The 18,933-nt window shown below is 44.5% G+C and overlaps 3 protein-coding genes across 6 annotated transcripts; 1 reads left to right on the forward strand and 2 right to left on the reverse strand.

Annotated features, from left to right (window-relative positions):
• The first annotated feature begins 326 nt into the window (after nt 1-326).
• On the forward strand, nt 327-6,520 carry LOC115679092 (protein ROLLING AND ERECT LEAF 2-like). Of its 3 annotated transcripts, none has more exons than XM_030602643.2 (7): nt 327-517; nt 721-981; nt 1,431-2,545; nt 2,745-2,816; nt 3,127-3,341; nt 4,434-4,672; nt 5,438-6,520. In XM_030602643.2, the coding sequence occupies exons 3-7, from the start codon at nt 1,432-1,434 to the stop codon at nt 6,105-6,107; spliced, it is 2,310 nt and encodes a 769-aa protein (XP_030458503.1). In that variant the 5' UTR covers nt 327-517; nt 721-981; nt 1,431; the 3' UTR covers nt 6,108-6,520. The 3 variants fall into 3 exon arrangements, with proteins under 3 accessions (XP_030458503.1, XP_056165468.1, XP_056165469.1); XM_056309493.1 differs by having other exon boundaries at nt 829-981; XM_056309494.1 differs by lacking the exon at nt 721-981.
• Nucleotides 6,521-7,474: 954 nt separating this feature from the next.
• LOC115679262 (NDR1/HIN1-like protein 13) lies at nt 7,475-8,620 on the reverse strand. Its single transcript, XM_030602871.2, has one exon. It carries the CDS (start codon nt 8,447-8,449, stop codon nt 7,640-7,642), a length of 810 nt encoding a protein of 269 aa, XP_030458731.2. The 5' UTR covers nt 8,450-8,620; the 3' UTR covers nt 7,475-7,639.
• Nucleotides 8,621-12,209: 3,589 nt separating this feature from the next.
• LOC115665072 (L-ascorbate oxidase-like) lies at nt 12,210-17,213 on the reverse strand. 2 transcript variants are annotated; one of them, XM_030586956.2, is made up of 5 exons: nt 16,837-17,213; nt 16,548-16,640; nt 15,376-15,588; nt 14,051-14,248; nt 12,210-13,269 (listed from the first exon to the last, which is right to left on the reverse strand). In XM_030586956.2, the coding sequence occupies exons 1-5, from the start codon at nt 17,140-17,142 to the stop codon at nt 12,298-12,300; spliced, it is 1,782 nt and encodes a 593-aa protein (XP_030442816.1). In that variant the 5' UTR covers nt 17,143-17,213; the 3' UTR covers nt 12,210-12,297. The 2 variants fall into 2 exon arrangements, with proteins under 2 accessions (XP_030442816.1, XP_056166053.1); XM_056310078.1 differs by having other exon boundaries at nt 15,376-15,598; nt 16,837-16,987.
• Nucleotides 17,214-18,933: the final 1,720 nt, after the last annotated feature.

The raw sequence follows: 18,933 nt of genomic DNA on the forward strand, positions 1-18,933 counted from the left end.
AACAAAATTGAGGAAGCGCACGTACATTGCAACGCAACGAAAACTAAAAATTAAATCGAACTATAAAAAAAAAAGGGGAGGGGAAAAAAGGAAAAGGAAAAAAAGAGAGGCGAAAAAAGGGAAAGGGAGAATACGGACGGTCCATCTCCATCAGATCCAACGGCCACGGCCGAGCCGAGGCCCGGAAAAAAAAAAGAGGCAGACGGGGGGGCGCACGCGGGTCCCACGCTCCCACTCCCATCCCCACCCCCTACTCACACTCATCTCGCTCGTCGTCCCACTCCTCCTCCTCACTTTTAACTCCCCCCCCCTGCCTCTGCGTCTGCATGAAATCGGAAACCGCCCGCTGTTCCTTCCGTTTCTCTCTCTCTCTCTCTCTCTCTAAACATGGCGGTGGCACATGGTGCAATGATTCTATCTCCTGGTGGCCCCCCTGCCCTGCCTGCTCTCCTTCCCTGAATTCCAAGCGCTCTCTCGCCGCGGGGGACGGGGGGGCCTCTGATTGACTGCGGTCCAGGTACTCGGGCACCACCCCCACCCAGCTCTCTCTCTCTCTCTCTCTCGCTCTCCCGAGCTCGTTTGGTGCTCGCCGCGCTCGATTGCCGGCGGCCGGCGGGGCTCCCGGGAGCCTCGATCTCGCTGGGTTTCCGGCGCTCTCCCCCTCCTGATCTTATCGTCTTTCTTTCTTTTCTTTCCTTTCTTTTGGTGTTGCGGAAATAGGATCCGCGTTGGTGGTTTCGGTACAGCAGCTCGCCAACGGCCCCGCTGGGTACCGCCTTCTGGCTTTCGGCAATGTAATCTGGCCTCTCGCGTTGTCTAATTCCGCAGATTTCCAGATTAGCTGCGTCGGCGCCGCTGCGGAGGATTGAATTGTGATCCCCGCGCGTCGAAGGATCGCTCGAGTGTAGAAAAGATTTCTGGGTCTGAGCGAATTGCCCATTTTAACGGCGTTTCGTAGCTTCCTGTCGCCGATTTTATCAGGTTTTGCCCTGGACTTAGAATGGTGCAATTCGAGTATATTTTGTGCCTATTTCCTTTGCTTTTCCTTTCTTCCAGGAGACGGATTCTGCAAATTTCCAGTTTTTTTCTTTTCTTTCTTTTTGGCCAAATGAAAACTGCTGTGTTCAAGATCAACATAAGTATACGGGTGACACGCCGCAGCTCGTGGAGGCCCAGTTTTAATAACATCATCTACCCATTCACTAGAACGCATTCCCCTGTTTACATGATTTATTTAGTTAGGCTCGAGATATTGTTTAGTTGGGCGTGATTTATTTTTCAGCTTGGGAGTAAAACTCAGTTAAGAATGCCGTGTTATTGCCAAGCGGTACTTTTGTTCATCCTAAGATTTTTTCTCGGGCGGATTTCTAGGAAGTTGTCTTGAGCTTATCCGATTTGCTGAGTAGCATATCTACATTGCTCCGTTGCAGCATGGGGGCCGCGAATTCTAAGGTTGAAGAAGATAAGGCCCTGCAGCTATGCCGGGAAAGGAAGAAGTTTGTTAGGCAAGCCCTCGATGGTAGGTGTTCTCTTGCGGCGGCTCATGTTATGTACGTTCAGTCGCTAAGGAACACGGGAACTGCTCTCGGGAAGTTTGTCGAACCCGATGCCCATGTGGAATCGTCTTTGTATACATCGACGAGTGCCACACCGGGGCCGCTTGCATTGACGGAGAAGTCCCTTTCACATTTTTCATTCTCCTCTCCATCATTTTCGCATCGTGTAGATACGGCCTATACTCTTTCCCCATCTCCATCTCCTCCTCTGACCTCGACCATTTATCATGCGAATCATATGAAATACACGGGTACCTATTCTAGAGAAGTTCAAGAAAAGTTGCCATCACCTACCACAGGGACAGTGACCTTTTCTAGTATCCCGCGGAATACTACGCCAGATTCCACTGGAAAACCAGGAGCGCCAGCATTTGAAGATTCTCCCGTTGCACCTGGAATGCCCCAATGGGATTTCTTTGGTTTTTTCCATCCGATCGACCATCAATTTTCTTCTCAAGAGGGGAAGCGTATGAACCAGGGGTTTGAAGATGCTGATGACATAAAAAGGCTTAGGGAGGAGGAGGGCATACCCGAGTTGGAAGATGATGAAGAGAAGGGTTCTACAGACAGAAGTGAAGAATTTCAGGATTCAGATGATGAATTTGAGGAGCCTTCCACAGAGACCCTGGTTCGCAGATTTGAAAATGTCAATCGGGTAAATGATGAATCCACGTCTAGTGCCCCTCCCACTGTGTCTTCAGTGAGAAGTGCAACTTCAGAAGGTGAATTTGCGAATGGAGACAAAGGCAAGTCTTCAGATCTGTCATCACAAAGGGGCAAATCAGCTGCCGTTGCTCCATCAACTGAGACAAAGAGAACTCCTGTGAAAGACAACTCTGACGAACAGAAGGTTACAGCAAAGGACTTCTCTTCAAGCATTAAAGATATCGGATGTCTTTTCATAAAAGCATCGGAATCTGGGAGAGAAGTTCCAAGAAAGCTAGAAGCCAATGAGTTGCATTTTCGTCCAATATTTCCGGGGAAAGAACGTACAGAACTCTTCTCTCTTCCACTTGCTTTCTGTTTGTACCAATTGAAAAATGTTGAGCATTGCACATGTGGAGCGTGAGAACCATGACCTTGATTAAATATTCCATGCTTATTCGGCTAAAAAATGTGGTTAATGGTCTGGCTTTCTTCTGAGTTGCGGTTTTATACTTCTAACAGCATTGCTCTTTGATGTGGCAGGCGCATCACTCGTTTCTGTCTACCTCAGGACATGTTTTTCTTGCGGGGAGGATCGTTGGCAAGTTCAGGAAGGTATGCTCTTTTCAGAATTATTCAATCCTTGAAGAAGGTTGTGATCGCTCACTATCGACATAAATCGGTGCATTGTTTTTTCATCATTTTTCATAAGTTAAAAGAAAGTATATCAAAAGTAGGCCACTACTGCTGCACATGTGGGGAAAAATGGAGTAGAGATGATTTTGTGATCTGTTCTAGAAAGCAAAAGCAACTATTCAGAGCTTATAATGTCTGGTTGCATGATGGTTTGCTTCTTTGGCAGTTAATTATTCTTGTCTCTGCTCTGGATGTGTTACTGATCTTTTGCCATAACTTTGTTACCTAGAGCCTGCTCAAGCGGCAATGAAGTACTTAACTTGGAATAGGACGGGATCATCTCGCTCTTCTTCATCAAGGAATCCCTTAGGGTTAAATTTAAAAGATGATACCGAGGAGCTTAATGGCAATTACACCGGCAGTTTCTGTATGATTTCTGGAAGCCATGCCTCGACCTTGGATAGGCTATATGCCTGGGAGAGAAAGCTCTATGATGAAGTCAAGGTATTATTACGAACTACTTGCCGTGACTAGACTATAATAATGACATGTTTGTCCTATATATATATATATATTTGTATGTATATATATATATATATATATATATATTTGTATGTATGTATCATTGGCATGTTTACTTTTGTGGTCTGTAAGGACAAAGGGGATGCTTGTGGACTCATTTGAAGAATTTTTTTTTCTGTATGATTGGATTCTTGGATACCTTTTGTCCTATCATCATTATGATGCTTAAGGGTGGTTTGATCGGTGTGAATGGTTAACAGATGAGTACTGCATTTCAGAGAGCTGTCTATGGTTTTTTGGAAGTTGATCTGGCTGACTCTAGCCACATTTATACCTGATTCAAGTCGAATTGGATTTTCCATGTTTGTGCTGGGAGTAAAAAAGTTTGTTTGGTTGTTGTGTCAGTGGCTATTGTTCTAACAACAAACAGGTTGCTGATAATCTTTGTCTTGGCAGCTTTACTAGTATTTCTCTTGTGATTTCACAGATCCAAATCTTGTCACGTGTTGTGATATCTAATTGGAAGTTCAGTAAACAACCCCTCAAAATATGCTTTAGAAGTTTGAACTGCCTGATTTGAAGGTGGAGGGATATGTTTCTGATTTTCTTGCTCTTGTCTCTTCTAATTTCTTTTATGATCTATATGGCCCAGTGGAGAAAAAGTGCTCCGCAAATGGCTCTCATCACCATTGTTGTGTTGGTTGTGACTATCCACATTTTCACTAACATGCACATTGATGGTGATGAATGCCACTTATGAAGAAGTTTTACTTCCCCTGGCGGCGTTTTAAATAATGATTTTCTTTTGCTGCCTTCTTCTTTCATCTGTAGAAGCACCCATAAAGCGACTTCTCTAGATTCTTACCGAGTTGCTTTAAATATTTTGCAGCATATCGGGTGAACTGACTTCATTTTGTATTACCGCATTTGAACATGCTGTGGAGGGTCCCCTAACTTATCTTTTATTGTGCTATTTGATGATTCTTCTAGTAGAGAATAACTTTGCTTTCTTGCCTCAAATTTTTTATGCTGTTTACTTAAAGTCAGGTCGATGACAAATATTTGATATTTCAGGCTTGTGATGAGATCAGGAGGGATTATGATGCCAAATGTAAAATTTTAAGGCAATTGGAATCAAGAGGACATCTCGAATTAAAGGTAAAAACTGACAGAATTGGTAAAATTCGTGCTTCCATCAAGGATGTACACTCGAGGGTCGTAGTTGCCATTCACAGAATTGACTCTATCTCAAAGAGAATAGAAGAACTACGCGACAAAGAGCTTCAACCTCAGCTGGAAGAGCTGATTGAAGGGTATGTGCTGGGTGGCTTCCTTTTCTGATGTCTATAGTAGTTGCGTTCTTTTTCCTGTGTGCACATCAGTTGTGGAACTATGATGCGATGTACTCTGCCAGTCATATGTTGCAGGTGCCACCTCATGCTTGACTGAGGATAGTTGCTATTTAGTCGGTTAATTTTCTCTTGGTGCTTCATCCCTGAGGTGGAGTATCGGTGGAACAATCACATCAACTCCTAGTTAGTGCACTTAATATGTCCAGGACATATTAGTCCTAAGATGATAAATATATTCTGTGAGAACTGTTTGTCTTGGTTTATTAGATGCCTTTGTTTGGACAATGAGAAACAATGCTAATTTGAGGGCACATTAAACATGAAAAAGCCAAGAGTAGCACTGCATGCTGCTCGCTAAAACTTAATACTTGTATTGAACAACGGCTGAATATTTAACCTGATAACATACATAGGAAATAATGACTAATGGCTTGGACAGTGTAAACCGCAGTCAAGTAAATCATAAGAAGATGACTGTTCGCTGATGCTCTTGATTGATAACAGACTGATATTTTTGGGTTCTGGAAAGCTTTAGTACAGCAAAGGCAAATGCAAGTCCGTTGCTGGTGGAAGCTCTTTGGTATTATATGCTGCTTCTGCTTGATTTGTGTGCCTACCTTCTTAAATCTTGGTCTCCGCGTTTTGAAGTATCTATACCAGTGAGTTGCAATCGATTCGATTGTCGTTTGAGGGATTCATCTACAGGTGCTGCTTCTCGTGATGCAGGTTAGGTCGGATGTGGGAAGTCATGTTTGAGTGTCACAAGCTTCAGTTCAACATAATCTCAGCAGCTCACAGCAGCAGCAACACTAAAATCCCAGTGTACTCAGAAGCACACCGGCAGCTAACCCACCATCTCGAAAATGAACTGAGCTCACTATCTTCAAGTTTTACAAAGTGGATTGGAGCCCAGAAAACCTACTTGGAGGCCATAAACAATTGGTTCGGGAAGTGCATTTTGGCTCCCCCAAAACCTTCCAAGAGAAAAAGGTGGGGCGCCCAACCAGCGCCACTGTGGAGCAACGGGCCGCCAATCTATGCTACTTGTGGAGTCTGGTTGGAGAAGCTGGAGGCTTTGCCTTCCAAGGATGTGGCGGAGTCAGTCAAAGGTTTGGCTGCAGAAATTCACCAGTTTTTACCACGTCAAGAAAGGAACCAAGAAAAGAACACGAAACATCCTCAAACAACACCGACATCCTGGGAAGGTGGAACCGGGGCTGATTCGGAGGTTAACACGTTGAGAGATCACGCTTCGGAGGACTGGACCACATGCGTTGACCGCTTCCGGTCGAGCTTGGCTGGATTTCTCGGTAAGTTGAATAAGTACGCGGAGTCTTCTGTTGATATGTACATGTCCCTCGAAAAGGGCATCCAAGGATCCAAGAGTAAAGTCTGATAAGTCGAAGTCCCAACCATGAGATGTCATCAGTATCCAATACAGAATCTTGATCCAGCCGTACGGGGAGGACCGACCATACAGTATCGAGTTCATCTGGAAGCGAACCGGAAATTCAGTGAGCTTCTTCCCCTTTTCTTCTTGCTCATGGGGCTTTTTTTACGTGGAAAATAAAGCTACGGTTTTGGGGGGTTTATATGTTTATCGCCATGTTGTGTCGGGAAATAAAATGGGTGAAGAGAAAGTTGTATTTTGAGATGTTCATAGGCAGGGTGGTAGGTTTTACATTACGGCTCTGAGCTAGGACCGCTATCAAACGTAAAGAGGGATTCACCAACAGAGCTTTCTGTATATTAGTTTTGTGAACTCGATTTAAGTTATAATAAAATCTTTACAGTCGGCTGTGTCTTCAACGACTCAAGAAAGCGGGTCTCGTTCATCTTCCTGAATCGTGGTTGATTGCCCCCGGCCCATCACATTCGTCGGGTTTTGAAGGGAAAAAAAATCATTAGTGATGAGCAAATGGGGAAGATTACTGGATAAGCAGGGAGTTTCACACTTTAACGTACCTGTTAGGAAAAAAAAAAAACCGTTTTACGCCCGAGCCGCCTTACCGCAGAAGTCCCCAGAACTCAAATCACCGCACTTTTTTATGTGTAGCGATGTGAGTTTGGAAGGATTGGGTCTGAGCTAGACCTGCCAAACGGGTGGGTTGGATTGGGTTTGGGTCAAATCGAAAATGGTCTAATATAAATATACCCATTTAATCCGTTTTGACTCATTTCCATGTAATGCAAATCGAATTACCTATATCAATCACATATCAGACCCGACCCATATTGTTAAAATATTTACATATTTAACTCAATATGGGAAAACACACCTAAACTGAGACGAGAGTGCAGAGTGAATGAGCACGAGAATGAGTGAGGACGAGAAAAATGAGTTAAGTTTAAATGCGTTGTAAATCCATTTATAACCCATTTAACACCCATATTACATTTATACCAATTTATGATTCATTTAATGAATATAAATAACCCAATTATACTCATTTACTGATATATGGGTTAAGAAATGGATTTATAATCCCATTTTGATAGGTTTAGGCAGAGTGAGAGGTTCGGCTATAGTCTCTCTCGCCTTCGATTATAATCACTTCTTATATCAGGCCTATCCAATGCTCGAAGGAGTAATCACGGCAAACCCAAACACTTTCTTAGGTTGACCGACCATCGTGATTGCTAGCATAAAATTCGTTGCGTCTCTCCCATCAATCTCGCCGTGAATGTGTATAATACATACACATCGAAAGTCAAACCCCCCCAAAAATGCATAATAATGATGATGATTAAAGCACCTAATCATACCAATGAATGATTAATTAAATTCATTTCTCTACCGCAAATCGAATTTTTGTTCCGCCTAATTTACACGACAAGCTACAAAAGCTCGCAGGCTTCATTCACGCAAAAAGAATAATTAAATCATAGTCATTATTCTAAATACGCCGGAATAAACCATCTTCTTCCTCAGAATATATCGACCCCGTAATCACATTCCGTAGAGCCGATCTGGGCCGTCGCCGTCAGCTTGTCGACCGTTACGTCGCACGTCACCTTAACGGTAATCTTCCACGTCTTCACGGCCCCCACCTTGAGCTTCACCGGCGCCGTTACCTTCACCGTCAACGGCACGCTCCCTTGGCCCTGATCGCTGGCCAGCGCCTGCCGCACCTGGCTCGTCAGGACCATGGCCCCTCCCTTCAGCGCCGCGTCGAGCACCGTCACGTTGTTCGCCGGCTGGTAGAACGCCGGCAGGGCGCCGTCGCAGAGCTTGAGGTCGGCGTAGTAGACTTCCGCGGAGCTCCCCTCGAGGTAGTAGATCCCGATCTTGCCGTTCGGGTTGTTCGCCCGGACGGCGACGTCCATCGCCGGCGACACCGGCGAGGAGGACGTCAGGTTGAGCCCGCCGATCGAGATGCCGCTGACGGCGTAGCCCGGCGACCGCGGCCGCACGACGAGGTAGAAGACCCCGGCGGCGGCGGCGAGGAGGACGACCAGCGCGGCGACCGCGGCGATGGAGCAGCAGCAGCAGCGCCGGAGGGGGCGGCGGGGGTTCTCCCGGCGGGTGCGCCGCCCGTAGCGGCCCTCGTTCTCCGGCGGGGGGACGCGGTAGATTTGGTCCTTGGGGATTTGGATCACGTAGGTGCCCGGGACGAGGGGAGGGACCGGCTTGTCGTCGGGCGGGGGGAGGGGCTTCCTCGGCGAACCGGGCTCCGGCGAGCGAGGCGGGGACGGCGGCGGCGGCGGCGAGTCGCGGGGGTGGACGCGGTCCGCCATTGCTGGGCTCAGCTGAGCTTGATCCTGTCACCGAAGCTGGGAAGTTAAAGCTAAGCTCTGGAGTCTATACGACTGTACCGCGAGCGAGCAGAGAGCAGAAGTGTACGAGAGAGTATAAGGAGTGATGAAACCAATGAAGAAGAAGAAGAAGAAGAAGAAGAGATTTGAGACTGTTCATGGCGTTGCGAGTATACTATATATATATAGAGAGCAGCAGCGAGACGAGTCGAGCGCGTGAGGTGACAATATCAACGCGTATAGAAGTTCGTGTGTGTAAGCGTGTGTGAAATTACGAAAGGGGGGCTGGGTCGACTGGTCGGCACCATCGTGATCATCCAATGATACGGTGCCACGTGAGCATCTGGTAAGAAAAAGGCGCGTGTAGTGTAAATTCTGTAATTCGCCTGGCGTGGCTCGAGCTCGAGCTGGCGGTACGGCATTTGGATTTACGGCTGTCATCTTGTCCGAAACCGAAAGCTTATTTTGTCCGGGAATTCTTCGGGTCGGGTACTTTTACCCGGACGGACCCTTGTTATTGAATGTGCCTAGCCTCTATGGTTTTGCAGGTTTGTAATTTCTTAATTTTGTAATTTCTTCGTTTGAGATGTTAGTGGGGTCTTGCTTATATCGTAGGAACTGAAAGTGAATGATTTAAAATTTTCAAAAGAAAAAAAAGATACGACACTTGATAAGACGACGAATTCGTAAAATCCTGACCCTACCAATTAAGGTTCGAATAAGCTTAAGCCGATTTCGAAATTTCGAGTTGGAATGCACTTCAAGATGAGTTGAAATGGAGAATCGAGTATAAAACGAGTATTGGTATTTTATGATGATTCGAAAGGTTTCGAGTGCTTTTACAGGGATTCGACGGAGTCAGGTATTCAGATATTATGCAGACTCACATGACATAGTGAAGTTAGAACGGAGGAATTAGCACGCAATGTGTCGAAACAAGGTAGATTGTGGTTTGGGTTCGAAGGCCAGGATTTCAGGAGAAGAAGAAGGGTGTCCGCAAAAGGAGAGCACAGCACCAATCACTCCGCAAAAATCTCGCGCAATACGCAATTTGCGATCGGCACAACTCGAGGGGAAACACGCCGCGAGGGAAGGGGATGAGTCCCCAACAGACAAGAAGCCCGACCAAGATCTATCTGAGATGAGATGAACAAGAAAGAAGAGGCAAGACACAATACCTGATACGCTAGACCAGTCTGAGATGTCGGATCCAGAAGAAGCAGCTCCTCTCCCTCTCTCTCTCTCTGCAATCGAATCTAGTTAATGGAGGAATGATGGAGTTTAGATCATGGAAAGGAAGGATGGGTGCAGGCGGAGAAGAAGTATTGCTTCGATCGGGGTCCCTGTCGGCACGAGGAAGAACGAGCTGTTAACTAATGGAGCACAACTGTCCCTCCTTCGATGTTCACACCATTTTGCATCATGAACCCCATCCGAAATGGTCTACCCTCTTCTTTCTTGCTCGTTCACATTGAATAAATTAGGAAAAAAAATTCCTGTTGTTTATCATATGAAATCTTATGAATCAAGCGTTCGGGAACGCTGTTCAAGATGAGAAAACATTATGGCGTTCCATGCATTTGTCGTCTAAACATTTCGGTTCGATTAATCTCCGGATGCATGTATATTGTGCCGTTCACGTGCATTTGGTATGGCTCCACCTGTAATGGGGATCTTGCGAGATTATTGTGAGTGGGAACTAGTGTGGTCGGGATATGGGAATTGGCAATATTCGAATCATACATTTGATCGCTTAGCCGATACCCCGAGTCACTACCGTAGAGTATTATTATTTATGAAATCTGTAATAAGAACTTTGAAAAATGAACCCCATAACTAATGTGGGGAGGTGTCCAAAATAATCCCACGGGTTGTGTACGCAACGTTAATTTTAATTAGTAAGTATTGAAGTGTATAATCAGTAAGTGCTAGCTGAGTGCTTAAATGTTTAATTTGAATGTTGCATATTGTTTATTCAAATCGCAACATCTCCCACTCAAATTGATGTCCGTAGCTAATCATGTCGAAGATCGATATGATGCACGTAAATGGGATGATCTAATTTTTAACCATAAAAATGAAAGGTAAAAAAACAAAAAACAAAAAAAATAAGCACTTGGGGCATTATTAGAAACAATACCTTATAATAATTAATCAACATGGCCATTTTATTATTAGCCGATCGAGGCAAAAAAAGAAAAAAAGAAGAGATAGAAAAGAAACGCGTTACCAAAGTTTGCGTTTGTGCGTGTGGAAAGCTTCATCGTCGCGTGTTTTGGCTGTATCTGGGTTGTATGGCAATGAGATGTGGACAAAGCTGTCGCTCGCTTGCCATTTGGAATTCTTCCTTTGCAAGACAAACCACTTTCTCAACGGTGGCGCATAGAAAATTCAATTTTACACTTTTTGATTTTATCAATTTAATGTTATATTTTTTGACGATTTATCGGTATAATCCTTATAGATAATTTTGACTGGAAATTCCTGAAAACTTAAAACTTTTTGGAAGATTTTCTCACTGTATGGAGACGTGAAGACTAGGTTGTCTGAAGGTTCGTGAAATGTTTTATAAATCCCATAAGTTGTACCAAATCTTGTTTTTATGTATTATTGACACATATTCTTGCTTAAACAGAATTAACTAGGTGTTCTTAAACCATCCAACTAACGCGATCAAAGGAACCGAGAAGTTCTTTACGTCATTGAGTTCAAGATTCGTGAAATGACGATTGCAGTGTCCACCGTCGTACTCATCCTGTATGCTATTTTCCTTGGATTTCATTTTTGCGATACTGAATATGAGAGGTCACAGAAATGAATTGTTCATTTTCAAGAGGATTAAATAATTAAAAAAAAGGCCCGAGCAGCTGAAGGAAACTTTTTTTTTGTCTAAGTCTGTGACATTTGCTTTGTTTCTTGCAGAGTACGGGAGTCGAACCCGCACCAGTGATACCAACATCCTCATCCCCTAATCCCTCTACCAGTAGAGCCGCATGCCTATTGGCGGTGATCCCCTAATCCCTCTACCAGTAGAGCCGCATGCCTATTGGCGGTGAAGGGAACTTAATTTGCTTCAAAAAAGTAAAAATTACGGTCGGACTTGTTCATTAGGAACTTAGAATTTGAGGAATTTAATTCCATGTCTCACCATATGTTTAACAGTCTATGTTGTCATCAACATTTCTAACATTAGATCTAATAGTGGCCGAACAACTCATGGGCTCGAAGTTCAACTCTGACAAGCTTGGGCCAGGCGTGGCACAAAGCCCGGCCCAGTCCAGTAGTGCCCGAGCTAAGGCCCGTCTTGAAAAGAAAAAATATTATGAATCTTTAGAATGATTAATAGGTCTGAGCAACAAAATAAATCTGTATCTAACCCACGAATTCTTTTCACGAAGTTGTCAAAAAAATAAAGTTCACGAATTTCCAGATAAATTTCAAATTACAACCACGACGCGATTATATTAGCATAAATTACATATAAAAAACTTTCTGCACTCGTTTACTTTTAATTACTAATCTCACGCTAAAAAAAAAAAATTCAACCCTAATTGGAAAAAGCACGCAACGGGAAAATCCCGACCCACCGAGATTTTCCTTTCCCACCCAAGAAAAAAAAATATTCCGAAGACTCATCTCGTCAATCAATTCAATCGAAAGACCAAACTTAAATTAATATCTTTGCAAATAATGTAATTCTTCAACTTAGGACTTAATTTTTTTTTTTTTGGGTCGAAACTTAGGACTTAATTAATAGTTGACTCTATTTGTCAAACCCAAAACCATACTCGGCAATATCATCTTTCGTCGCTGTTGGGGGCGCGCGCGGCTCAGCCACGGCCGCCGTCGTTCGCCACCATCTTCGCCGTCAAACCGCAGGCGAAAGCCGCGCCCGGCATCTTCATCCTCCGCACCGCACCCACTCCCTCCGCGAGCACGACCCCCATGCCCATGTGCAGGTGCGGCTCGATGTGGCAGTGGAAGGCCCAGGCCCCCGGGTTGTCCGCCACGAACCTCAGGGCGGTCCAGCCGTACGGGAATATCACCGCCGTGTTCCTCAGCGGCGGGTTCTTCAGGTTCAGCCTCTTGTCGTCGTCCCCCGGCGCGAACTTCCCCTCCCCGTAGCCCAGCACCCAGAAGTCGTGCCCGTGCAGGTGCCACGGGTGGATCTCGCTCTTGTTCGCGTCCAGGGCGTTCGCGTTCTGGAGGATGATGTCGACCGTCGCGTGGAGCTCCAGCGTGTAGATTCCGCTCCCCACGGTGGAGTTGGGGTTCGCCGGCGGCCGCATCACGTCGTAGTCCGCCGGGAAGCTCACCGGCGGGCTCCTCGGGTCGAAGGCGCCGAGGATGTTGTGCTTGATCGAGCCGAGGTACGGCGTCGGCGGGAGCGAGAGGGAGACGTTGTTGATCGACCACTTGGTCTGGCCGTTGAACTCGTTCTGTGTGTTGAGGAGGAAGATCCGGCGGTCGTGGGTGGCCGGCGGCCGGGGGGAGCCGACCAGGGCGAGGATCTTGGTGGAGAAGGACTTGCTGTGGTTGTAGTCGTTCCAGAGAGGGGTGGTCGGAGGCGGCGAGGCGGGGAGCTTGGAGGCGGAGTTGGGGAGGTAGTTGAGGACGGTGAGGGCTTGGGAGGTGTTGGGTTGTCTTCCTCTGACGCCGATGGCGATCCAGTAATTTTGGCGGGGGTCTTGGTCGGTGTGTATCAGGACGGAGTAGCTATCGCCGGAGTAAATGTCGAGGTCGTCGACGGCGAAAGGTTGGACGTAGTTGCCGTCGGCTTCCACCACCACCATCTTGTGACCCTGACAAGGACAAAAGAAAATAGTCCTCGCCGGATTACTTTTCGGCTAATTTTTTTTTAGAATTATCCAAGTGAAATATCCATTTTTAGGCATTTCCTTGAGGAAAAGAGATCCATTTTCTCATCGAAATGTCATCTTCCTAATTGAATTTCTTGTTTCCCCTTTTAAATTATACACCTCATCTTCTCTAAATATTTTCCTTCGAAGCATTCACTCATGCGTACCACCTACTGCTGAAATATTTAGTGTTTAATTCCCGAAAGAAAAATACTGAATTTTTTAGAACTGTTCCGTAGAATTGTTTACTTACTGGATGATATCTCGGGCTATCAGTACCCGTTGAATATGACTCATCTGTTTGAAAGCTCACATCACTCGGTAAATAGATGTTGTAGTTTAGTTGTTTTAAACCTAGCATATCTGTGAAAGAGAAATATCTTAGGTGGAAACCGCTTAATGCAGCCCTTATCAATCATGCAATCGAGTACAATACAAGCGGGGACAAATTGCTTATAAAGATCAATGTATAAAAAGCTTATTACAACAATATATGTGATTCAAGATGACACACTCTCGTAATGTGAAGATTATATACAATGCATGACTATTGTTGTTATGAGTTATGGTATGTTCAATCCTAACGATCCGCATTTTATTTAATGATCCTAATTGCTTAAAAAATCACACCGTCAGAGTCGAAGGACTCTCATGATACCGCAAAGATCTCACATAACATGAGAGAGAGAGAGAGAGAGAGAGAGAGAGAGAGAGAGAGGGGTACCCCAATGGCCACGTTGAGAGAAGCAAGGGCGGTGGTGCTGGCGAGCCTGAGCCTGTAAGTCTTGTTTGGGAGCACAGGAAGAATGAAAGGAGCACATTGTTCACCCCCTCCCAATATGCACTGAGCCGAGGAGGTGGAGTTGCTGTAGCTCGCAGCCAAAGAGCAATTGTACTGCCCTCTTCCATTGATCAGCAGTGACTGAATCCAGAACCCATCATTGCTAGGTAAGTTACTTGGACAGCAAAAGGGGGAAAAGGATGCACCCAAAATTGGTATTTTGACCCAACTTTCATCTATTTAAGCTCCAAATGTGACCAAATCCGTGGCTTGATCTCAACAACTAATATAGTCTCAAAGACAAGTTTGCACATGTCTGCTGTTATGCGAGCTTGACATTGCTTATACACAATGTCACTAAGAGATATGATCTCGCGTCAAATAAACAGAGGGTGTTATGGTGACGAGCATATAAGGGGGCTAACGTGGAGGCCACCCCATATGTCCAAAAAGTCTTTTATATTAGGTGAAAAAATTTTACCTACTAAAAAGAGTAATTACTCTCTTAAAACTCAAAATTTGAAATAAGAGTCCCCACGACTCATAAAAACAGCGGGACATACCCTCTTTTGTCCTCAGGTGAATCGATCACGTGGCAATATGCAAAGGGCCATAGTTTCCTATAATCTTGATAGGGAGAAACCATCTCCAACCAATTCTCTAATAGATGGGATAAAATGTGTGCGTCGTCCCATTTAAGTTTGTGCATAGGTGATGTCCATGATCCGTGACCCAATAATAAGAAGTATGGATGGCCGTGGAGTTTTTTAAAATCGGAAAATATGTACGGTGAAATTGTTACATTATCTCTCTGTATGTTCCTCTCTCTCTCTCTCCGTGACAAGATCTGGGCGTCTAGAACACAATCGGTGACCTTGGAAACTAACAACGGCCATCTCCTTGATTTCTGCACCGAATAGATCAGGACTACTTGCGTCGTGTCGTGTGGAAGAGTATTTTGGCTCACATATTAGCTAAATTCTCCGGGACGAATCCTTTAAAATACATAAGTCATGGGGCAACCATGTCGGAAGGAGTATTTTTATTCCACAGTAGTCGGCAACTGCACGTTAACCAGACAGCATGCATTGGACGCGCAAACCAGCTTTTCATTATTTAAATGCACGTTTCCAAGACACATATGGCCCCACAAATCTAAGAGGAAAAACAAAACTCTTCAAACGTTTTTGTACATTTGCGTTTGGTTCTTTGAAACATATTACTATACCTAGCATTATCATTACGAGTTTTGTGCTTGTAAGGGTTACCTGAGGTTCGCCTATCCAACGGAAGGGAACGGAAGAGAGGCCGACCTCCTGCTCGCGCGCGCTCTTGTGCCACCAATCGCTGAGCAAGAGGTTGAACTCGCCGTTGTAGTGGAAGGGCTCTTTCTCTCCTTCTCCCGGCAGCACTATCAGCGACCCATATAGACCCGCCGCTCTCTGCATCCCGTAATGCCCATGGTAGAAGTACGTCCCTACCTGCAATCCACTATCACTACAACTCCTCAGTTTTTAATAGTTTTTTGTCATTTAACAAATTGGAGTCGAACGATATATTTCGGTCTGATTATTTTGGAACCTTTCTCGGTATAAATACGGTTAGGCGATTCACTGGAAATGACTTTCTTGATATATATATGCATCATGATTGTGATGTGATCCTTCCAACGAAATAGATAATGTTTTTTTCTAGGGTTCCCACTTCCAAACTTCTGTAGCGGTTTCACCGATGGATAGTCTATATTAAATTCCACAAAGAATGGTAGTCCAAGCAAATTAAAAAAAAGCTTGTATACCTCAGTATACAGATAATCACCCCATCAACAGCAAATGGTGTTCGTTGTCTCGTTCAGCTTCCTACTTTCTCTTTCTTTCATGTAAGCAATTACATCATCATCCAATGGTCGACCCACTAGTGACTCAGGCACAGTGAGGACACTGAGATCAGACCTAGTGGCTAAATGGCGCATTGTTGTGCTGATCTCAGCGGCTTTTGGTTGGGCCAAGCACTGAAGACCAGGCACTTCTCAATGATTTCCTGAATCCTCTAAATGCTTCGTTTATACTCTATAATTATGGTATCAGTGTAATCATATTTCGAAAAAGAAGGTGCACAAAAGCTTGTTATTACTTGACAGACTAAGTGGTTTGTCGTGACATGAGCCTAATGTCACCTTGCATTATTGAAACAAATTGACAACCCACTTAGCCATGTGAGTTTTCTGTACTAAGTACTTATTTTTTGGGTATATTTTGTGTAAAGCTTTGTTTATACAGACTCATCTTGGTAAATGACATGTGTCTTTCCAAGATTGATGTAGTTTTGGAAGCAAAATACACTTCTTCTTTCACAAACTTATGACAGCAACTTCTTTCTCGGTAGGGAAGTTTACCAATGAGCTGGTTGAGAGAGAGCGAGAGAGAGAGAGAGTAATAACCTTGTCAACTTTGAATCTGTAAGTGAAAGTCTCTCCGGGGTTGATGGGGCACTGCGAGATGGAGGCTGTACCATCTGCCCATGGAGTCCCCAACTGAACAGTATAATAAAATAAGAGAGCGAATCATCATATCAAACTCAAGCCTTTCTTTCTACTTCAACTTCAAGCATTCATCATTCGTTCACAAACTTGAGAGAGAGAGAGAGAGAGAGAGAGAGAGAGAGAGAGAGAGAGAGAGAGAGAGAGAGAGAGAGGATAAACAAACATAATGACTAAACAAATTAACTACCTGTCTGATCCCATGCCAATGGATAACAACACCCTCGGTGCTGAGCTTGTTGGTGAGCTTGACGGAGATGGTGTCGCCAACCACAGCACTTATGGTCGGCCCCGGAAACTGCCCATTGATGCTCATCACGATGCCTTCGACACAGTCCGGAGACCAGAACTTGTACTCCACTTCCCATCTGAAGTGCATGGTTTTCGCAGCACAAGTGCTCGGCCCGACTAAAACCACTGAGATCAGCACAGCAATGCACCACTTGGCCACTAGATCTGATCTCAGTAGCCTTGTGTTACTTCCCAGGTCGCCCATCGGATAGTAATGTAATAACCTATGTAAGGCAAGAGTAAGTTGGGAGCTGAACGAGACAATGAAAACTATTTGCTGTTGGTGCGTGAGTACAGATATATATATATATATATATATATATATATATATATATATATATATATATATATATATGGTGTCAACTTTTTGAATTTGCTTGGACAATTATTTCTCGTGCCAATTTAATATGATTTCGTGCCTTTATATTATGACCCTCTTTTCGAAGGTCCATGTGAGGATGGGATTATTTAAATGAACCGTGCATATGGATGGATGCGCCGCTAATCAACGTGGATTAGGTTTTGCAAATTTAGAAGATTTTCCTTTTCTCTTTGAATGATTTCCTTAGTTAAGCAGACAAGTAGGCTCAAATATCTCATCCTGCTGAGTTCTCCCAGGGAGATCTGCCTCGAGCTCCAAAGCCATGTGAAGATATACATATACTAAGATTCTGGCCTTTGGACGAGACTCGGAGCACAGGATTAGCGACAATGATACGTTTATCGTATGCGTTATCCCAAAGATTCTCTCTGTATTAGTTTTAAAATGGGACTCGATCCAAACTCAGTGACCATGTTGCTGTGTCGACCCGCTTTTTGATTCTGAAATCATTAACACATCAAGAGACATACTTGGCGAAGAGGGCAGAAAAGAGCAGCCATGCCAAGCCTTTCTTTCCATGAAACTGTACAAAAAATGGCAAGTTCCTTGTACGTTAAGTATATATCATGGCCATGGGTAAGGGGAAAACATGATTCAGTGTACAATTCTAGCGATGAGGAAGGACCACAAAGACTATAGAGACTTCACCCGGCGATAATGGATGTTGTATTGTTCGAATCCATCACATAGTGAATAATATACACCGTTGACATTGCAATATAGATTTTGATTCCATTGGAAGTAACATGAATTCCCTCTGGCCCAAGACACAATGCTTTTCTTTTTATTGTACCGCTGAGAGTCAGACAAATTTCGTGTCCTAGACATTTGTTTGATCAAAATCAAGTTAATGTATCGTGGATAAGGGAAAACACGGTTCATTGTACCGTATAGGTTTGGCTAGCGGTAGCGAAGGATGACGAAAATAGAAACTTTACTCTAGAACTACTCATTGGGGGAGCTCAGGCTAGGCCTGCTCGGGGCCGAACCTTTAGAGATCCTACCCAGGCTCGAACTTGCGAGCTTGGGCAAGTACTGGAGCTCGCCCAATGGAAAAACATGGGTGGGCCCCATCCATCGGTTCGCTTTTTATTTTTTATTTTTTAAAGTTTCGGCTAAAAGATAAAAGAAGTATGAGAAAAATATGAAAAATTGCCCAAGCTTGGCCGACCCACTAACCGGGTATGGAATTTTTGCTCAAGCCCACCCAATGACCTAAGGAATTCGGCCAAGCTTGCTCATTCTAATTCACTCCCCAAGGTAACTCATTATAATGTGTCCATCACATAGAGTTAATACTAGGAATAGAGGTGATCAATGGACTGGTTCGGTCTGGTTTGGATCCACGAGTTAAGCTAAGATTACAGCCAAGCTCGCCCATCGGCTAGAAAATGTACAATAAAGTGGCCAGCTTAGCTCAAGCCCTACAACTATTGGGGCAGGCCCTACAACTTTTGTGGCTCGCCTAGGCTCGCCCAAAGATGCCTTTGGCTCTTGTGGTTAGGCATAAGCATGGGTAGGCTGGTCACTAGGCTCATGATCAAGTCTAACTAAGAGCGAATTATATTCATGAAAGTAATATGGTTTGACAACCTAAGAGTACCATTCAAAGTA

This window comes from Syzygium oleosum, unplaced genomic scaffold (assembly GCF_021117445.2).
Source record: "Syzygium oleosum isolate NSW1041296 unplaced genomic scaffold, Sole_v2.1 Sole_v2.03, whole genome shotgun sequence".
Taxonomy (NCBI): domain Eukaryota; kingdom Viridiplantae; phylum Streptophyta; class Magnoliopsida; order Myrtales; family Myrtaceae; genus Syzygium; species Syzygium oleosum.

Bases quoted from the DNA above. Each gene is read 5' to 3' on its own strand.
- LOC115679092 (XM_030602643.2), top strand. From the start codon at position 1,432: ATGGGGGCCGCGAATTCTAAGGTTGAAGAAGATAAGGCCCTGCAGCTA. The intron at 2,546-2,744 runs GTACAGAACTCT...TTGATGTGGCAG, and splicing joins AATATTTCCGGGGAAAGAAC to GCGCATCACTCGTTTCTGTC. The intron at 2,817-3,126 runs GTATGCTCTTTT...TTTGTTACCTAG, and splicing joins TCGTTGGCAAGTTCAGGAAG to AGCCTGCTCAAGCGGCAATG.
- LOC115679262 (XM_030602871.2), bottom strand. From the start codon at position 8,449: ATGGCGGACCGCGTCCACCCCCGCGACTCGCCGCCGCCGCCGCCGTCC.
- LOC115665072 (XM_030586956.2), bottom strand. From the start codon at position 17,142: ATGGGCGACCTGGGAAGTAACACAAGGCTACTGAGATCAGATCTAGTG. The intron at 15,589-16,547 runs GTTATTACTCTC...AGTGGATTGCAG, and splicing joins ACAGATTCAAAGTTGACAAG to GTAGGGACGTACTTCTACCA. The intron at 14,249-15,375 runs GTAACCCTTACA...TTCTGGATTCAG, and splicing joins GTTGGATAGGCGAACCTCAG to TCACTGCTGATCAATGGAAG.